Raw genomic sequence first — 18,479 nt, 5'->3', positions numbered from 1 at the left:
CATGTAACCAGATGACAAGCCTTTTAATCATCCAAATTAGCTATACTCAAAGTCTTGTATTCGAGTTATGAGAGAGATAATTATCAGATTTATCCAAAAAAAAAAAAATATATATATATATATATAACTTTTTGGTGCTACACTTTACGTTCTTATCAATTAATTAACTTTTTTTTTCATTTTCTCTTAAATAGCACATTCTTTATTTTACAATTATAAAAAGATATAAAGTTAAATAAATTTACTTCAAAAAAATATATATATATATTGGTGTATGTGCTTTTTATTTTTTTATAATAATATAGACCTATCAACTAACAACAACAGAAAATCTCCTTTAGTTGCTCCAATGATCACGTGACATTGTGCTCACTTCCCTTCAGACCACGTGCCCCCTCATCATCCGCTATCGTACAGAATTTCACCCCCATCAGTATAAATAAAAACATGTGAACTTTCAAGCACTTGACTTAAAATTAAATCTTTAAACTTATTATCAAATCTATGGCTAGGATTATTCCTCAAGCCTTACACCGCCATCGATACCTCAAATCTCCACCCTCGATTCTCCTCGCTCAAACTCGCCACCATTCATTCAAGGCTCAGCTGATCGAAATTGACCTCGACTCATCGTCCTCCACCGCATCGGGCGGCGAGAGTGAAGCGGATAGATTGGCGATCAAGAAGCTGGAGGATATAGTCCAGAAGATAATCGTGCAGAAGGCGACGCCGGATTGGCTGCCGTTTATGCCGGGATGGTCGTTTTGGGTGCCGCCGCAGCGGCGGCCGAACACGATCGTTGATTGGATGAGTAAGTTGGCGAATCAGTTGACTGAAGAAGAGACGCTCTCGCTCACAACTGTTCGTGGCTGGCCGTGCTCCTCCTTTTTGCTCGAAGGTATAACTGACATTTTGATTATACTAATGGGTCTGTTTAAAATTTGCTCTTTAAATTTGGATGGAATAAAATTGTGATGATATTCTGTTAATATGAACTTGTGATCTAATGGATTGCAGAATCATGGACGACTTTACATGAATAGCACCCATTATGATTTTATGAATTTGTTTGCAGAAGAAAAATAAATTTCATCCATTTATATCTTCAAAATTTTATATTTTGTTTGCTTTAAGCTTAAAAGACCCATGATTTTAACATAAAATTGGTATAATAATGCTTAATTCGATGGAAATTGCAAGAAAAAACAAAATAAAAATACTATTTTTAAGGCTATTTTTTTAATGACAATTGAGAGATTAAATTTTCCTTACTATTGTTTGAGAATTTGTTTTTTGGATTGTTAATGATCAGGAGAGTAATTAAGATTTCCTTGAATTTTGTTTTGGATTAGTGTCGTAAAAAATTCAATTAAAATATTGGCATTTTCTTGGTGACTTGATGAAGGTCCATTTTTGAACCCTCTAGCAATTTCTTCTCTGATTTCCAATTTTATTGGGTATTGGTGCTTAAATCTTAATCAGCCACCCCTATGGTGAAGGGGTTACTACTTAACCTTAAGCATGAGGCCTGAGTCATGAATAAGGTAGCATTTTATATCCCAACGGCTCTAAGGAAACCAACTCCAGTGATCAGGGATATTACATTATGTACATATGAATCTTCATAAATTCTTAGCAAAAGAACAAATTGTTCACTAGTTTGCAATGCCATGTTGTAGTTAATAATTTGCATTGATCCATCTGAAGGTTGTTATTTAGTTGTTTTATCAAAAAAGAAAATAAAAAGATTATTAGTTTGAATATTTTATGATTTTAAACCATCGCTGTTTTACCTGCAGATTTGGCAAAGATGGATATTGAGGTGGAAAAGTTGAAAGAGGATGGGGAGCCGAGAGAGATAAAGGTGGAGGTGTTGCCAGATTCTGAAAGCACATCTCAACCTGAGGATGAGGAACGATGAGCTGCATCCTCTTTGACAGGATCAGTTTCGATTGTAAGTGCTTTCTTTTCCAATATTGATGCATTCGTCTTGAATGACTGGGAATTTTTTGGAGATGGGACTCAGGTCATTTACTTAAGTTAAGGCTGGTACTTCTAGTCTACTCAAACTAGGTATATTATAATTGTTTCTTGGTCAAATATCATTATGGCTTTTTACGTTGCTTATGATTTCAAACATGAAAATGTACAACTTCCAAATCATTGGTTTTTCGATTGCTCAGATCGAATCCATTGCAAGCACTTGAACTTTTAAAGTTGATACTAACTTACTGGCTATGTAACATTAGCAGACTGATGTAATTGTTCTTATTCTTTTGATAACTTTATGAGAAATGTTCTGCAGGATGATCCATTTTCTTTTGTAATGTTTTTGTTGTTGGTTGGGATATGCAGGCTAGCTCACCCTTCGAGATGCCTGGAGATTAGAGTGAAAGAATTTGTTGGGTGACACAACTTGAGCAAGCGCAATGATGTACATAGGCAAACCATGAAATAGTTGGGGTTGCGAATTGGGTAATATTAGATTTATTCTGCTCTGTCAAACTCACCCCCTACTTGATAAGAAGTTTTCATATTTACTGTTGTGTTCATTCCAGTTGATAACTTAATAGTTGTAATTATTTTTAGTATACGATTTAGTTTCAAAATAATTAAATAGATGTCCCCATGTTTGTTCTGGGATGTTTTTGTGGCATTTTCGCTAGAAATTCCCGTTGTGTTTTTTCTTTTGCTACTGCCAAAGCACACAAAACCCTTAAATTGTTAGGACTCATGACTACAGTTCATCATCAGCATAGTATATATAGGAAATGTTTACACTTGGCACCTTTCTTCAATATTCTCAGCGGAGTTAATGGTCACTACCCATAACGGACTCTACAAGACTCAACGATGTCTTGAGGGTCCATAGATGTTGCAAGCTATATTGAGAGACGCATCAAGTAATTAGCCCAATTCGTTAACTTATTGTCACGTAATGTTACATATACCCACTTAGTTTGCCTATTAATTTGAGGAGTAGAATATATCAATTCTATCCCCTAAGTGCCAAAAATTGCTCACCAGATTAAGCCTTAAATTTGAACATCGTGATCATCGATATGTCTTTTAGTATTCCAAAGTATTTCACAATGTACTTGAAAAACAACTCTATTATCATTGTCCATTGGGCAAGCACATGATAAATGCAAGAAGATTGCATACCATTGCTACAATTAACCAAGGTATCATTCACCTTTATTAAGTTTGTAATAAAATCCAGTGAAACCGATTGTCACGATCTGCCTAGATTAGGCAATTCATATTAACAACATTCACACTTGTACATTGTTTAACATCTAAAACCATTAATATGAGTACTCCAACAATCCTTCAGCTAAATATACCAGGGTTAAGGCTTATACATCTCCCAAAACAACTCCTTGTAAAGAACATTTTCACAGGAATGTACAATTTTTCACCCATTGCAATTAGTCCATCCTCAAGTTATTACTCTATTTCATAATGGAATCTACAAGCATACGAGATCTTCCTCCTTAGGCTTGTGCAAGCACACAAAAACATACTCTACTGGAAACACCTCCATCTTACTAATTTGAAGAAATAACAAGGTTTTTTTTTTTAATCAAAACTTATCTAATGTATGGTGAATCAAATAAAGAAAAATATTATGCTGAAAAACCAATCTCACAAACCCAACATGGCAGTATCTAAGTTTTTATGAAGCTAAGAACTAAGAAGGCAAGATTGGACATGAACATCAGATTAATTAGCAAAAAATCTTTTAGATACTCATCTCAATGCTTCAAAAGATCAAAGTACTAAAATTTTGTTTATACTATAATAACCATAAAACCATAAAAGTTTACTTCATTGTTCTTAGTGAAAAATATGAAGAACAAAAATAATAAAAATACGTTTATCTTGCATTGTGTAACATGTTTTAATCATTTTGTTAAATGCTATTCTATATGTTCTAATACATGTTTTAGCATAATCTAGAGTTACTTAATTTATGGCATTGAATATGCTTAGAGAACAAAACCTCCATATTGTCATTAAGAATAATAAAATCAACTCACATAGTTTTGCACTTCTATCCAGTGTTTTAAAACTCGGCTCCGCCGATTGAACTAATTGAACAGGGACCCCAGGCTTTCACCGGGCCAGATTATCCATTTCACTATTCACCAAAAACCTTATAAATTGGAATGATGATCGGCGAACAATTTAAGGCTAGGATGTTAGGGCTTTTGAAGAGAAAGTTTCGGTGAATACAATGATGGCGACAAAGTTAATTTTCGGTGAGTGAATCGACCGAAAATTGGAAGGAAAACAAAAAGCTGACGACAACAGTCGGCTTTTACCAACAATTGGCGAGGCTGACAGGGGTGAGGTGTGGTGGGTTGTAGACTTGTAGTCAAGAGGCTGAGAAGAGTATTTTCGTGATGATGGGAAGGGTTTTAACGTCGATGATGGTAAGATCTGGCCTAGAATGTCGACACTGACGTCGGTGAGATCTGGCTGAAATCGCTAGATATTGGGTATATTTTATGAGGAATGGGCTCAATGGATGATTGAGATTGTATTTGGTGGTTGTTGCCGTCAACTAGTTGGCCGCCGAATTGTATTTGAGATGTGTTTGCTAAATTTAAAACTTGTAGAGACTTAATTGTAATTTTTAGGGGTGTATTTATTTAATTTTAAATTTTTTGTCACTCAGTTTGACTAGCCGATCAAATCAATCAACCCGAGACCCGACAATTTTGCTGGGTTTTACCTCGGGTTGGTTATTAAAACATTGCTTTTATCTTTTAAAACATGTGAATTATGATTTACAATAACTATTAATTAGTGCCCATATTAGGTTAGGATAGTATAACTGATAAAGAAGAAAAAAAATCTCTATTTACTTGTGGACAATTTTAAGGGGGTTAACCTATTAGGTGACTTGATAGTAAAAGAGTAAAGAGATTTAAGTTTACATGACCTTCCAAGTTCGAGTCTCCGTAGCCCCTAATAGGAGTGATCACTGGAGATCTTACTCGGTCGGTAGTTCTAGGATCTCAAAAGATTAATTGAGATGTACGCAAACTAGTTCAGACACTCCTGATCATCAAAAAAAAAGATTAAAAAAAAAAAAATTAAGAGGGGTTCAATTTATTGGTCAACATTATGATAGATGATGTAGAAATTTATATTTTTCCAATTTTTAAATTTTTGCTGGCAAATCAATTTAAATCTCCCTCTTCTGCAATAACTTTAATTTTGAAACTAAATTGAGGACTTCAGTGAGAGTGACATTTATTAAAAAAAATTATTTTTATAAAAATGTGTTTTCTTTAAGAAAATGACGGTCTTTACTATCATATGAAATTCAGACTATTTACGATATCACCTCATCTTACGTGGTATGTCCCTATTGGCTGAAAGTCGAAAATACACGTATTGAATTAATCTTCCGTAAAATAGAAACAAATATAAGATTGAACAATTTCATCTCTCCCAACAGACAACACAATATAATCGAAATGGAAGAGGGATCTGAAACGACGTCTTCGTCGTCTTCGTCGTCGGCATCAAACTCAAATCAACAACCGTCCTCTACATCATCGCCGCCCAAACCCAATCTAAAGCAACCGCAGGTTTCCAATAAAACTTTAATTTCGATTTTAATTACTAGTTCTTAAAGTTTTTTGTTGGTTTAATTACTCCATTTTTGCATCTCAATTGTTTCACTTTCCTTTTGTTTCCATAAAGATCTGTCGTTTAGGGTTTTCATTTCGTGTTATCGGTTTATATTGAAGGTAATGCTAAATTGTGGTAATGTTACTGGAACAGCAAATTCCTCTAACATGGAATGTTTTTGCTATTATGTGAAAAGAATTGTTATATTCAATGCTGAACTTGTATTGAAAACAAAATATGAGAACTAACACCATTTTGGTAATGTTACTGGGGTAACAAGTTACTTTGACTCCAGTTTTGAACTTTATCGACCATTAGTAAAGGGTAAGGGAATCTTCACTAGGGATGACAATTTTTCTTCACTAGTAGACGAATTTAGCCCGGTATCGACTATGGGATTTAGAATCACTCGTCCATTTTAAGAAGTTTAATTGTACTTATAATGAGGTGGAAACTTTCTTTTTTTTTTTAATTTTTTTGGTGTATGATTTGTGTTTGATTAATTTTGGTTATGTCAGGTTCCAGCATTTTCTGGTTTCTCGGGTTTTGGAAATGGTGATTTAGATATGTTTCCAGTGATGTACCCTGCAGTAGCAGGAGGGTTTAATCCTTGGGAAAATCAACAACAGGCAAATCGTGGGGCTGGCATTTATGCTATCCCTGTTCTGCCGTATACTGGAATTCCTTCAAACACTCTTATCCCACTTACCTACAATATACCCACGTAAGTACATCTGCGTCAAACAAGTGATTCAACTTCTCTATTGTTTGTCTTAATGTAAATTTCTTTCATTCTTGATTTGTGGGTTTTTCCATTTGCACTCTTGAACCGCATCGGTTATTGGTATAGAACATCTCACTCCTTTCAGTGGAATATAAATGCATAGCCCTTTTTTTCCTTGCTAGGAATTTTGTGAATGTTTGAATTGACCTAGCACTTAAAATCTGTTATTCCGAATGTGCTCTCAGAAATGATGTATTTAGAAGTAGGTCTGTTTTCTCCTTTCTCATCCTATATTTGCTGCCTTTGTATGTTCTTTCATCTACTAGCTGTAGAGCAGCGATGTCTCATACAATATTCTACGTCAATTTGTCCTTCAAGAATGAAGAATGTGAATTATATTGAGATATAAGTATGAATATTTTGTTTTGGTTTTTCTCTGTTCCAAAAAGAACAAAAATGAGGGTTTGGGGGTTGAAAACTTTTATTTTATTGAACTATATTACCATATTTTGTAAGGAAAGGAAATCTGCCAGCCAGAGGACAAGAAACTGAGAACTTAATGACTTTGTAAAACCAATAATGCATTAACCATTGGTGTGCTGTGCTTGTGGCTATCTTAACCTTTGAAAATAACAATTGCAATGTTCCTGTGATTCTATCAATAACAGAGGTTAATTTCTTTCAAATTGTCATTATACCAAGGACAAGGCTAGCCAAAGAGCAGGTTATACAATATGTGGCAGGGTGTAATTTGGAATTAAGGCTTTGCTAAGTTGAATATGGTGATGATGATGTAGCTGAATATAACTTGATGTCTTAGTGAAAACACTTTCAACACTTTACCGGTTTTACTTGTGAGGTGATAAGTGAAAGGTGTTTGCTTGTTACTAAATAAGATAAAAGTTCTATGATGGAGTTGTCATAATCCCCTGATTGATATTCAGTTTGGAACAATTGATCCAAGCATGGATCCGTTTTGAAATGGAATGCCGTTTGCAATATTCTTTCATAAGTACCAAAGGCTCTATGCTATAGGAAAAGAGAACTACATATTCTAGAAGGAAACAAGAGAAAGTGAAGAGTAGACCATGACTTAGTGTAACCATGTTAGTGAAAAATGCTGTGGGGCTTTAAGGCCTAGCTAATCAGGAGTTCTAATCAGGTGCAGGATGATAATTATCCCATTATAACAACTTAAAAAGCAATTTTGTGTTTTTCTGTCTGTTTATATTGAAAGAGGATGTCCCATGTTCCTCATGAAAGCATAATGGTCCACCTTTGCAATATTATAGAAACCTACTCCGCAGTTGCATGTGTTGCTCCTGGGAAATTCTCTTGCATAATTATTTCGTTAAAATGTCATATAAATTATTATATCTTCTCTACGTTGGTTGCACATGGCCATCTATAGTACTAGAGCAAGTACTGAGGCTGGGGCAGCGGGTGCAGAGCATGGACAGGGAGAGCAAGATCAACAAAATCAACAGCAACAGCCCGCTCGTCAACGACAAGTTGTTGTAAGGAGATTTCAAATTGCATTTCAGCTTGATTTGTTGCTGATATTAAAGCTGGCAGCTGTAATTTTTGTGCTCAACCAAGATGGTTCAAGACTAAGGCTAATTGTCCTCGTGCTTTTTGCTTCACTTATCTACTTGTAAGCATCTAATTTCTTATTTTTCTTTTTTCAATTTTGAGAAATTTCTGTACGGCTTCTGTCACCTATGAGTTGTTCTCCACCTATTTTCTTAACCGAGTACGTGGTGGATAACGAAGCAAATCTATTCTTTCGTTAGAATGACCAAACTATCTTGTATCCAATTTAATAAAAAAAGAAGAAACTTAAAAAGGTAATAGAGTAGACAAACATGGCGACAATTTTTCAAATCATGAGTAATTTTTATTTTTTTCTGCATAAAGCATTACTACATGAAACAGTATATTAGACTTCCATACATTGAATTAATCTAGATGCATTTTTTTATGTACTGTTCTTTTCCCTTTTACTCTATTTGGAATTCTGTTTTTATTTCTGTGGACTTTTTTATGTATATCATTGTCAATTTATCCAGATCCATGAGTAGAAAGTGAAATTTTTAAGCCTGGTTGTTACAGATATCAGACTGGAGCTCTGACACCATTACTCCGGTGGCTTTCACAAAGCATGCAGAGGGCGGCACAGCCACCCCATCCACCTAGGCCTGCTGTCAGAGCTGAAAATGCTCCTGGTGCTGCAAGGCAGGGTAATGAAAATGCTGCCTTGGCAGGTACTTTCAATTTCTTGTATAACTCTGAAGTAATTGTCTAGTCATGTCCTGATTGAAATCAGATTGATCATTCTAACACAATAATTAGATCTTTTAGTTAAGAGTTGGCCCTGTCTACTGCCAAACTGATCCATAATTGTCCTGATTTCATGACAATCTCACCTCAATCTGGTTGATATGCAATCTACCGGTTTTAATTATTTATATTTTTAAGACTGAAAATAGCAATAAGATAACCATAAATATATCTCTGACATTTCTTCTCATGTTTAATTTTAATAGATTAAAAACTGGGTTAACAAATTAATGGGGGGCAATTTTTGTCAACTGATCCTGTCAATTGGAGTTGACCTTTTTTATTCCATGGGTTACGAGGAAGTGCCATCACACCTGCCAAACATATATAGGTCGTAATCATTTTAGTGACTTGAAATATTAATTAAACCAGTTGTATTTGGATTTGATTGTATCTGCATATCCCTACATTAAGACAAACAAAATTTGACTTGCCAACACAAATAGCTACCCTTGACCTTCATATTGTTACAGGGACATTGTTTAGCTACTTTGTTATGAAACAATTGTGTATGATGGGTTTCTTAAACAATTTTAACCTGACATCTCGAGTTGACCTGCTACTAGTGTAAAGCTTGAATTTTGAAAGATATGCAGTGTGGAGCCTATATATATTCTTTCTTATGAATCGCTCGTACAAAATTAACGCTGTCTCATTTGTTTCTTTAGAATAAAATAGTTATTTATATAAAAAAGTATCAACTTATGGCATATTCCGCTGTAATAACTTGCTGCAGAGGGACAAGGTGGAGCTGAGAATGAGAATCAGCCTCTGAATGACGGTAATCGAGCAGCTGAGAATGAGAATGTAGTGGAACCTGCCGCCAATGGTGGTAACCAGTGGTGGGGAATTGTGAAAGAGATCCAGATGATTGTATTCGGCTTCATCACCTCCCTCCTCCCGGGCTTTCATAACATAGATTAGTTCTTACTGAAACCGACACCTAAGCTGAAGAAATTTATCTGTCTTTTTTTGTTTTTCCTTTTGAAATAAATGTAAAAAAAGTACCCAAAACTGTTATAGATATAACTTGATACATATATGTATTATTGGTTGGTGCAAAGTATTAGCACCATTTGGGTTAGGTTGGGATGAATTTGGATATATCTTGTGTAAGGTTTTGTCGTAGAAGCTCAAGGAGTTGATGTAATTACAAGTTATTGATTCTTGTACTTCCTTATCCATCAAATGACTCTCAGCTTTTACATTTTTCTTTTTAAGTTGTGAGATTTCCCCAGTTCTGTTTCTGGGATGTTTTGTGCATTTTCGCTAGAATTCCCCTTGTGTTTTTTCTTTTGCTACTGCCAAAGCACACAAAACCCTTAAATTGTTAGGACTCATGACTACAGTTCATCATCAGCATAGTATATATAGGAAATGTTTACATTGGCACCTTTCTTAATATTCTAGCGGAGTTAATGGTCAATACCCATAACGGACTCTCACAGACTCAACGATGTCTTGAGGGTCATAGATGTGCAAGCTATATGAGAGACGACAAGTAATTAGCCCAATTGTTAACTTATTGTCACTAATGTACATATACCCACTTAGTTTGCCTATTAATTTGAGGAGTAGAAATATCAATTCTATCCCCAAGTGCCAAAATTGCTCACCAGATAAGCCTTAATTTGAACATCGTGATCATCGATATGTCTTTTAGTATTCAAAGTATTTCACAAATTACTGAATCTATTACATGTCCATTGGGCAAGCACATGGTAAATGCAGAAGATTGTACTATGGTACCATTGCTACAATTAACCAAGTATCTTCACCTTTATAAGTTTGTAATAATCCATGAAACCGATTGTCACGACTGCTAGATTAGGCAATTCATATTAACAACATACCACTTGTACATTGTTTAACATCTAAAACCATTAATATGATACTCCAACAATCCTTCAGCTAAATTACCAGGGTTAAGGTTATATATCTCCCAAAACAACTCCTTGTAAAGAACATTTTCACAGGAATGTACAATTTTTCACCCATTGCAATTAGTCCATCCTCAGTTATACTCATTCATAATGGAATCTACAAGATACGAGATCTTCTCTTAGCTTGCAAGCACACAAAAACATACTCTACGGAAACACCTCCATCTTACTAATTTGAAGAAATAAAAGGTTTTTTTTTTTTAATCAAAACTTATCTAATGTTGGTGATCAAATAAAAAAATATTATCGTGAAAAACCAATCTCACAAACCCAACTGGCAGTATTTGATCAATAAGTTTTTATGAAGCTAAGAACTAAGAAGGCAAGATTGGACTGAACATCAGATTATTAGCAAAAATCTTTTAGATTCATCTCAATGCTTCAAAAGATCAAAGTACTAAAATTTGTTTATACTATAATAACCATAAAACCATAAAGTTTACTTCATTGTTCTTAGTGAAAAATATGAAGAAAAAAAATAATAAAAAATACGTTTATCCTGCATTGTGTAACATGTTTAATATTTGTTTAAATGTATTCTATATGTCTAATACATGTTTAGCATAATCTAGAGTTATTAAATTATGGCATTGAATATGCTTAGAGAACAAAACCTCATATTGTCATTAAGAATATAAAATCAACTCACATAGTTTTGCACTTTTAGTGTTTTAAAACCCGCCCGCCGGTTGAACTGTTGAAGGGACCCGGGTTTCACCGGGCCAGATTATCCATTTTACTATTCACCAAAAACCTTATAAATTGGAATGATGATCGGTGAACAATTTAAGGTAGGATGTTGGGGCTTTTGAAGAGAAAGTTTCGGTGATACAATGATGCGACAAGTTATTTTGGTGAGTGAATCACCGAAAATGGAAAAAAAAAAAAAGCGATGACAACAGTCGGCTTTTACCAACAATTGGCGAGGCTAACAAGGGTAGGTGGGGTGGGTTGTAGTCAAGAGGCTGGGGAGTATTTTCGTGATGATGGAGAGGTGTTAACGTCGAGATGGTAAGATCTGCCTAGAATGTCGACTCGACGTCGGAGATCTGGCCGAAATCGTCAGATATTGGGTATATTTTTGAGGAATGGGCTCAATGGATGATTGAGATTGATTTGGTGTTGTGTGCCGCCGCCAACCATCAGTCGCCATTGTATTTGAGGGTATTTGCTAAATTTAAACTTGTAGAGACTTGTAGTTTTTTAGGGGGTATTTATTTAATTTTAATTTTTTTGCACTCGGTTGACTGGCCAATCAATCAATCACACGAGACCCGACAATTTTGCTGGGTTTTACCCGGTTGGTTATTAAACATTGCTTTTATCTTTTAAAACATGTGAATTATGATTTACAATAACTATAATTAGTGCCCATATTAAGTTAGGATAGTATAACTATAAAGAAAAAAAAAAAATCTTTAGTTGTGGGCAAATTTAAGGGGGTTAACTACTAAGTGGTCTGACAGTAAAAGAGTAAAGAGATTAAGTTACATGACCTCCAAGTTCGAGTTCCGTAGCCCCTAATAGGAGTGATCACTGGAGATCTTACTGGTGGTAGTTTTAGGATCTCAAAAGATTATTGAGATGTGTGCAACAGCTACTCCTGATCATCAAAAAAAGATTAAAAAAAAAAATTAAGAGGGGTTCAAATTGGTCAACATTATGATAGATGATGTAGAAATTTATATTTTTCCAATTTTTAATTTTTTTTGCTGGCAATCAATTTAAATCTCCCTTTTGCAATACCTTAATTTTGAAACTAAATTAGGACTTCAGTGAGAATGACATTATAAAAAAAATTATTTTTATAAAAAGTGTTTTCTTTAAGAAAATGACGGTCTTTACTATCATATGAAATTCAGACTATTTACGATATCAATCATCTTACGTGGTATGTCCCTATTGGCTGAAAGTCGAAAATACACGTATTGAATTAATCTTCCGTAAAATAGAAACAAATAAGTTGAACAATTTCATCTCTTCCAACAGACAACACATATAATCGAAATGGAAGAGGGATCTGAAACGACGTCTCGTCTCTTCGTCGTCGGCATCAAACTAAATCAACACCGTCCTCTACATCATCGCCGCCCAAACCCAATCTAAGCAACCGCAGGTTCAATAAAACTTTAATTTCGATTTTAATTACTAGTTCTTAAAGTTTTTTGTTGGTTTAATTACTCCATTTTTGCATCTCAATTGTTCCCTTCCTTTTGGTTCCATAAAGATCTGTCGTTTAGGGTTTTCATTTCGTTATCGGTTTATATTGAAGGTAATGCTAAATTTGGTAATGTTACTGGAACAGCAAATTCCTCTAACATGGAATGTTTTTGCTAATGTGAAAAGAGTTGTATATTCAATGCTGAACTTGTAATGAAAACAAAATATGAGAAATACACCATTTTGTAATGTTACTGGGTAACAAGTTACTTTGACCCAGTTTGAACTTTATCGCCATTAGTAAAGGGTAAGGGAATCTTCACTAGGGATGACAATTTTTCTTATAGTAGACGAATTAGCCCGGTATCGACTATGGGATTTAGAATCACTCGTCCATTTTAAGAAGTTTAATTGTACTTATAATGAGGTGGAAACTTTTTTTTTTTTAATTTTTTGGTGTATGATTAATTGGTTATGTCAGGTTCCAGCATTTTCGGTTTCTCGGGTTTTGGAAATGGTGATGGATATGTTTCCAGTGATGTACCTGCAGTAGTAGGAGGGTTTAATCGCGGAAAATCAACAACAGGCAAATCGTGGGGCTGGCATTTATGCTTCCCTGTTCTGCCGTATACGGAATTCCTTCAAAACACTCTTACCCACTTACCTACAATATACCCACGTAAGTACATCTGGTCAAACAAGTGATTAACTTCTCTATTTGTTGCTTAATGTAAATTTCTTTCATTCTTGATTTGTGGGTTTTTCCATTTGCACTCTTGAACCGATCAGGTATTGGTATAGAACATCTCACTCCTTTCAGTGGATATAAATGCATAGCCCTTTTTTTCCTGCTAGGAATTTTGTGAATGTTTGAATACCTAGCACTTAAAATCTGTTATTCCGAATGTGCTTCAGAAATGATGTATTTAGAAGTAGGTCTGTTTCTCCTTTCTCATCCTATATTTGCTGCCTTTGTATGTTCTTTCATCTACTAGCTGTAGAGCAGCGATGTCTCAACATATTCTACGTCAATTTGTCCTCAAGAATGAAGAATGTGAATTAATTGAGATATAAGTATGATATTTTGTTTTGGTTTTCTCTGTTCCAAAAAGAAAAAAAATGAGGGTTTGGGGGTTGAAAAATTTTATTTTATTGACCATATTACCATATTTTGAAGGAAAGGAAATCTGCCAGAGGACAAGAAACTGAGAAATAATGACTTTGTAAAACCAATAATGCATAACCATTGGTGTGCTGTGCTGTGCGTATCTTAACCTTTGAAATAACAATTGCAATTTCCTGTGATTTATCAAAACAGAGGTTAATTTCTTTCAAATTGTCATTATCCAGGACAAGGCTCGCAAAGAGCAGGTTATACAATATGTGGCAGGGTGTAATTTGGAATTAAGGCTTTGCTAAGTGAATATGGTGATGATGATGTAGCTGATATAACTTGATGTCTTAGTGAAAACACTTTCAACACTTGCTGGTTTTACTTGTGAGGTGATAAGTGAAAGGTGTTTGCTTGTTACTAAATAAGATAAAAGTTCTATGTGGAGTTGTCATAATCCCCTGATTGATATTCAGTTGAACAATTGATCCAAGCATGGATCCGTTTTGAAATGGAATGCCGTTTGCAATATTCTTTCATAAGTACCAAAGGCTCTATGCTATAGGAAAAGAGAACTACATTTCTAGAAGGAAAACAGAGAGTGCAACTTTTTGGTGCTACACTTTACGTTCTTATCAATTAATTAACTTTTTTTTTCATTTTCTCTTAAATAGCACATTCTTTATTTTACAATTATAAAAAGATATAAAGTTAAATAAATTTACTTCAAAAAAATATATATATATATTGGTGTATGTGCTTTTTATTTTTTTATAATAATATAGACCTATCAACTAACAACAACAGAAAATCTCCTTTAGTTGCTCCAATGATCACGTGACATTGTGCTCACTTCCCTTCAGACCACGTGCCCCCTCATCATCCGCTATCGTACAGAATTTCACCCCCATCAGTATAAATAAAAACATGTGAACTTTCAAGCACTTGACTTAAAATTAAATCTTTAAACTTATTATCAAATCTATGGCTAGGATTATTCCTCAAGCCTTACACCGCCATCGATACCTCAAATCTCCACCCTCGATTCTCCTCGCTCAAACTCGCCACCATTCATTCAAGGCTCAGCTGATCGAAATTGACCTCGACTCATCGTCCTCCACCGCATCGGGCGGCGAGAGTGAAGCGGATAGATTGGCGATCAAGAAGCTGGAGGATATAGTCCAGAAGATAATCGTGCAGAAGGCGACGCCGGATTGGCTGCCGTTTATGCCGGGATGGTCGTTTTGGGTGCCGCCGCAGCGGCGGCCGAACACGATCGTTGATTGGATGAGTAAGTTGGCGAATCAGCTGACTGAAGAAGAGACGCTCTCGCTCACAACTGTTCGTGGCTGGCCGTGCTCCTCCTTTTTGCTCGAAGGTATAACTGACATTTTGATTATACTAATGGATCTGTTTAAAGTTTTCTCTTTAAATTTGGATTGAATAAAATTGTGATGATATTCTGTTAATATGAACTTGTGATCTAATGGATTGAAGAATCATGGACGACTTTACATGAATAGCACCCATTTTTATTTTATGAATTTGTTTGCAGCAGAAAAATAAATTTCATCCATTTATATCTTCAAAATTTTATATTTTGTTTGCTTTAAGCTTAAAGGACCCATGATTTTAACATAAAATTTGTATAATAATGCTTAATTCGATGGAAATTGCAAGAAAAAACAAAATAAAAATACTATTTTTAAGGCTATTTTTTTAATGACAATGAGAGATTAAATTTTCCTTACTATTGTTTGAGAATTTGTTTTTTGGATTGTTAATGATCAGGAGAGTAATTAAGATTTCCTTGAATTTTGTTTTGGATTAGTGTCGTAAAAAATTCAATTAAAATATTGGCATTTTCTTGGTGACTTGATGAAGGTCCATTTTTGAACCCTCTAGCAATTTCTTCTCTGATTTCCAATTTTATTGGGTATTGGTGCTTAAATCTTAATCAGCCACCCCTATGGTGAAGGGGTTACTACTTAACCTTAAGCATGAGGCCTGAGTCATGAATAAGGTAGCATTTTATATCCCAACGGCTCTAAGGAAACCAACTCCAGTGATCAGGGATATTACATTATGTACATATGAATCTTCATAAATTCTTAGCAAAAGAACAAATTGTTCACTAGTTTGCAATGCCATGTTGTAGTTAATAATTTGCATTGATCCATCTGAAGGTTGTTATTTAGTTGTTTTATCAAAAAAGAAAATAAAAAGATTATTAGTTTGAATATTTTATGATTTTAAACCATCGCTGTTTTACCTGCAGATTTGGCAAAGATGGATATTGAGGTGGAAAAGTTGAAAGAGGATGGGGAGCCGAGAGAGATAAAGGTGGAGGTGTTGCCAGATTCTGAAAGCACATCTCAACCTGAGGATGAGGAACGATGAGCTGCATCCTCTTTGACAGGATCAGTTTCGATTGTAAGTGCTTTCTTTTCCAATATTGATGCATTCGTCTTGAATGACTGGGAATTTTTTGGAGATGGGACTCAGGTCATTTACTTAAGTTAAGGCTGGTACTTCTAGTCTACTCAAACTAGGTATATTATAATTGTTTCTTGGTCAAATATCATTATGGCTTTTTACGTTGCTTATGATTTCAAACATGAAAATGTACAACTTCCAAATCATTGGTTTTTCGATTGCTCAGATCGAATCCATTGCAAGCACTTGAACTTTTAAAGTTGATACTAACTTACTGGCTATGTAACATTAGCAGACTGATGTAATTGTTCTTATTCTTTTGATAACTTTATGAGAAATGTTCTGCAGGATGATCCATTTTCTTTTGTAATGTTTTTGTTGTTGGTTGGGATATGCAGGCTAGCTCACCCTTCGAGATGCCTGGAGATTAGAGTGAAAGAATTTGTTGGGTGACACAACTTGAGCAAGCGCAATGATGTACATAGGCAAACCATGAAATAGTTGGGGTTGCGAATTGGGTAATATTAGATTTATTCTGCTCTGTCAAACTCACCCCCTACTTGATAAGAAGTTTTCATATTTACTGTTGTGTTCATTCCAGTTGATAACTTAATAGTTGTAATTATTTTTAGTATACGATTTAGTTTCAAAATAATTAAATAGATGTCCCCATGTTTGTTCTGGGATGTTTTTGTGGCATTTTCGCTAGAAATTCCCGTTGTGTTTTTTCTTTTGCTACTGCCAAAGCACACAAAACCCTTAAATTGTTAGGACTCATGACTACAGTTCATCATCAGCATAGTATATATAGGAAATGTTTACACTTGGCACCTTTCTTCAATATTCTCAGCGGAGTTAATGGTCACTACCCATAACGGACTCTACAAGACTCAACGATGTCTTGAGGGTCCATAGATGTTGCAAGCTATATTGAGAGACGCATCAAGTAATTAGCCCAATTCGTTAACTTATTGTCACGTAATGTTACATATACCCACTTAGTTTGCCTATTAATTTGAGGAGTAGAATATATCAATTCTATCCCCTAAGTGCCAAAAATTGCTCACCAGATTAAGCCTTAAATTTGAACATCGTGATCATCGATATGTCTTTTAGTATTCCAAAGTATTTCACAATGTACTTGAAAAACAACTCTATTATCATTGTCCATTGGGCAAGCACATGATAAATGCAAGAAGATTGCATACCATTGCTACAATTAACCAAGGTATCATTCACCTTTATTAAGTTTGTAATAAAATCCAGTGAAACCGATTGTCACGATCTGCCTAGATTAGGCAATTCATATTAACAACATTCACACTTGTACATTGTTTAACATCTAAAACCATTAATATGAGTACTCCAACAATCCTTCAGCTAAATATACCAGGGTTAAGGCTTATACATCTCCCAAAACAACTCCTTGTAAAGAACATTTTCACAGGAATGTACAATTTTTCACCCATTGCAATTAGTCCATCCTCAAGTTATTACTCTATTTCATAATGGAATCTACAAGCATACGAGATCTTCCTCCTTAGGCTTGTGCAAGCACACAAAAACATACTCTACTGGAAACACCTCCATCTTACTAATTTGAAGAAATAACAAGGTTTTTTTTTTTAATCAAAACTTATCTAATGTATGGTGAATCAAATAAAGAAAAATATTATGCTGAAAAACCAATCTCACAAACCCAACATGGCAGTATCTAAGTTTTTATGAAGCTAAGAACTAAGAAGGCAAGATTGGACGTGAACATCAGATTACTTAGCAAAAAATCTTTTAGATACTCATCTCAATGCTTCAAAAGATCAAAGTACTAAAATTTTGTTTATACTATAATAACCATAAAACCATATAAGTTTACTTCATTGTTCTTAGTGAAAAATATGAAGAAAAAAAATAATAAAAAATACGTTTATCCTGCATTGTGTAACATGTTTTAATCATTTTGTTAAATGCTATTCTATATGGTCTAATACATGGTTTAGCATAATCTAGAGTTACTTAAATTTATGGCATTGAATATGCTTAGAGAACAAAACCTCGATATTGTCATTAAGAATAATAAAATCAACTCACATAGTTTTACACTTTTAACCAGTGTTTT

General features: G+C 34.6%; 3 protein-coding genes across 3 annotated transcripts; all 3 read left to right on the top strand.

Annotated features, from left to right (window-relative positions):
- The first annotated feature begins 460 nt into the window (after nucleotides 1-460).
- Nucleotides 461-2,653, top strand: LOC116117297. The gene is made up of 3 exons (XM_031403333.1): nucleotides 461-898; nucleotides 1,800-1,954; nucleotides 2,356-2,653. Exons 1-2 carry the CDS (start codon nucleotides 505-507, stop codon nucleotides 1,919-1,921), a joined length of 516 nt encoding a protein of 171 aa, XP_031259193.1. The 5' UTR covers nucleotides 461-504; the 3' UTR covers nucleotides 1,922-1,954; nucleotides 2,356-2,653.
- Nucleotides 2,654-5,481: 2,828 nt separating this feature from the next.
- On the top strand, nucleotides 5,482-9,800 carry LOC116117291. The gene is made up of 5 exons (XM_031403322.1): nucleotides 5,482-5,606; nucleotides 6,168-6,373; nucleotides 7,785-8,027; nucleotides 8,486-8,637; nucleotides 9,450-9,800. The coding sequence occupies exons 1-5, from the start codon at nucleotides 5,493-5,495 to the stop codon at nucleotides 9,635-9,637; spliced, it is 903 nt and encodes a 300-aa protein (XP_031259182.1). The 5' UTR covers nucleotides 5,482-5,492; the 3' UTR covers nucleotides 9,638-9,800.
- A 5,062-nt stretch (nucleotides 9,801-14,862) lies between these two features.
- LOC116117296 lies at nucleotides 14,863-17,059 on the top strand. The gene is made up of 3 exons (XM_031403332.1): nucleotides 14,863-15,305; nucleotides 16,206-16,360; nucleotides 16,762-17,059. The coding sequence occupies exons 1-2, from the start codon at nucleotides 14,912-14,914 to the stop codon at nucleotides 16,325-16,327; spliced, it is 516 nt and encodes a 171-aa protein (XP_031259192.1). The 5' UTR covers nucleotides 14,863-14,911; the 3' UTR covers nucleotides 16,328-16,360; nucleotides 16,762-17,059.
- The last annotated feature ends 1,420 nt before the right edge of the window (nucleotides 17,060-18,479 follow it).

Source organism: Pistacia vera, unplaced genomic scaffold (genome assembly GCF_008641045.1).
Source record: "Pistacia vera cultivar Batoury unplaced genomic scaffold, PisVer_v2 Contig802, whole genome shotgun sequence".
NCBI lineage: Eukaryota > Viridiplantae > Streptophyta > Magnoliopsida > Sapindales > Anacardiaceae > Pistacia > Pistacia vera.
Note: the sequence above shows the minus strand (reverse complement) of the source record. Positions and strands in the feature narration are given on the sequence as shown.

What these genes read in the sequence shown, in the direction of transcription:
- LOC116117296 (XM_031403332.1), top strand. Translation starts at nt 14,912, where the DNA reads ATGGCTAGGATTATTCCTCAAGCCTTACACCGCCATCGATACCTCAAA. An exon ending in CTCCTCCTTTTTGCTCGAAG is followed by an intron (nt 15,306 to 16,205) that starts GTATAACTGACA and finishes TTTTACCTGCAG; the next exon opens with ATTTGGCAAAGATGGATATT.
- LOC116117297 (XM_031403333.1), top strand. Translation starts at nt 505, where the DNA reads ATGGCTAGGATTATTCCTCAAGCCTTACACCGCCATCGATACCTCAAA. An exon ending in CTCCTCCTTTTTGCTCGAAG is followed by an intron (nt 899 to 1,799) that starts GTATAACTGACA and finishes TTTTACCTGCAG; the next exon opens with ATTTGGCAAAGATGGATATT.
- LOC116117291 (XM_031403322.1), top strand. Translation starts at nt 5,493, where the DNA reads ATGGAAGAGGGATCTGAAACGACGTCTTCGTCGTCTTCGTCGTCGGCA. An exon ending in TTTGCTTCACTTATCTACTT is followed by an intron (nt 8,028 to 8,485) that starts GTAAGCATCTAA and finishes TGGTTGTTACAG; the next exon opens with ATATCAGACTGGAGCTCTGA. An exon ending in TGAAAATGCTGCCTTGGCAG is followed by an intron (nt 8,638 to 9,449) that starts GTACTTTCAATT and finishes AACTTGCTGCAG; the next exon opens with AGGGACAAGGTGGAGCTGAG.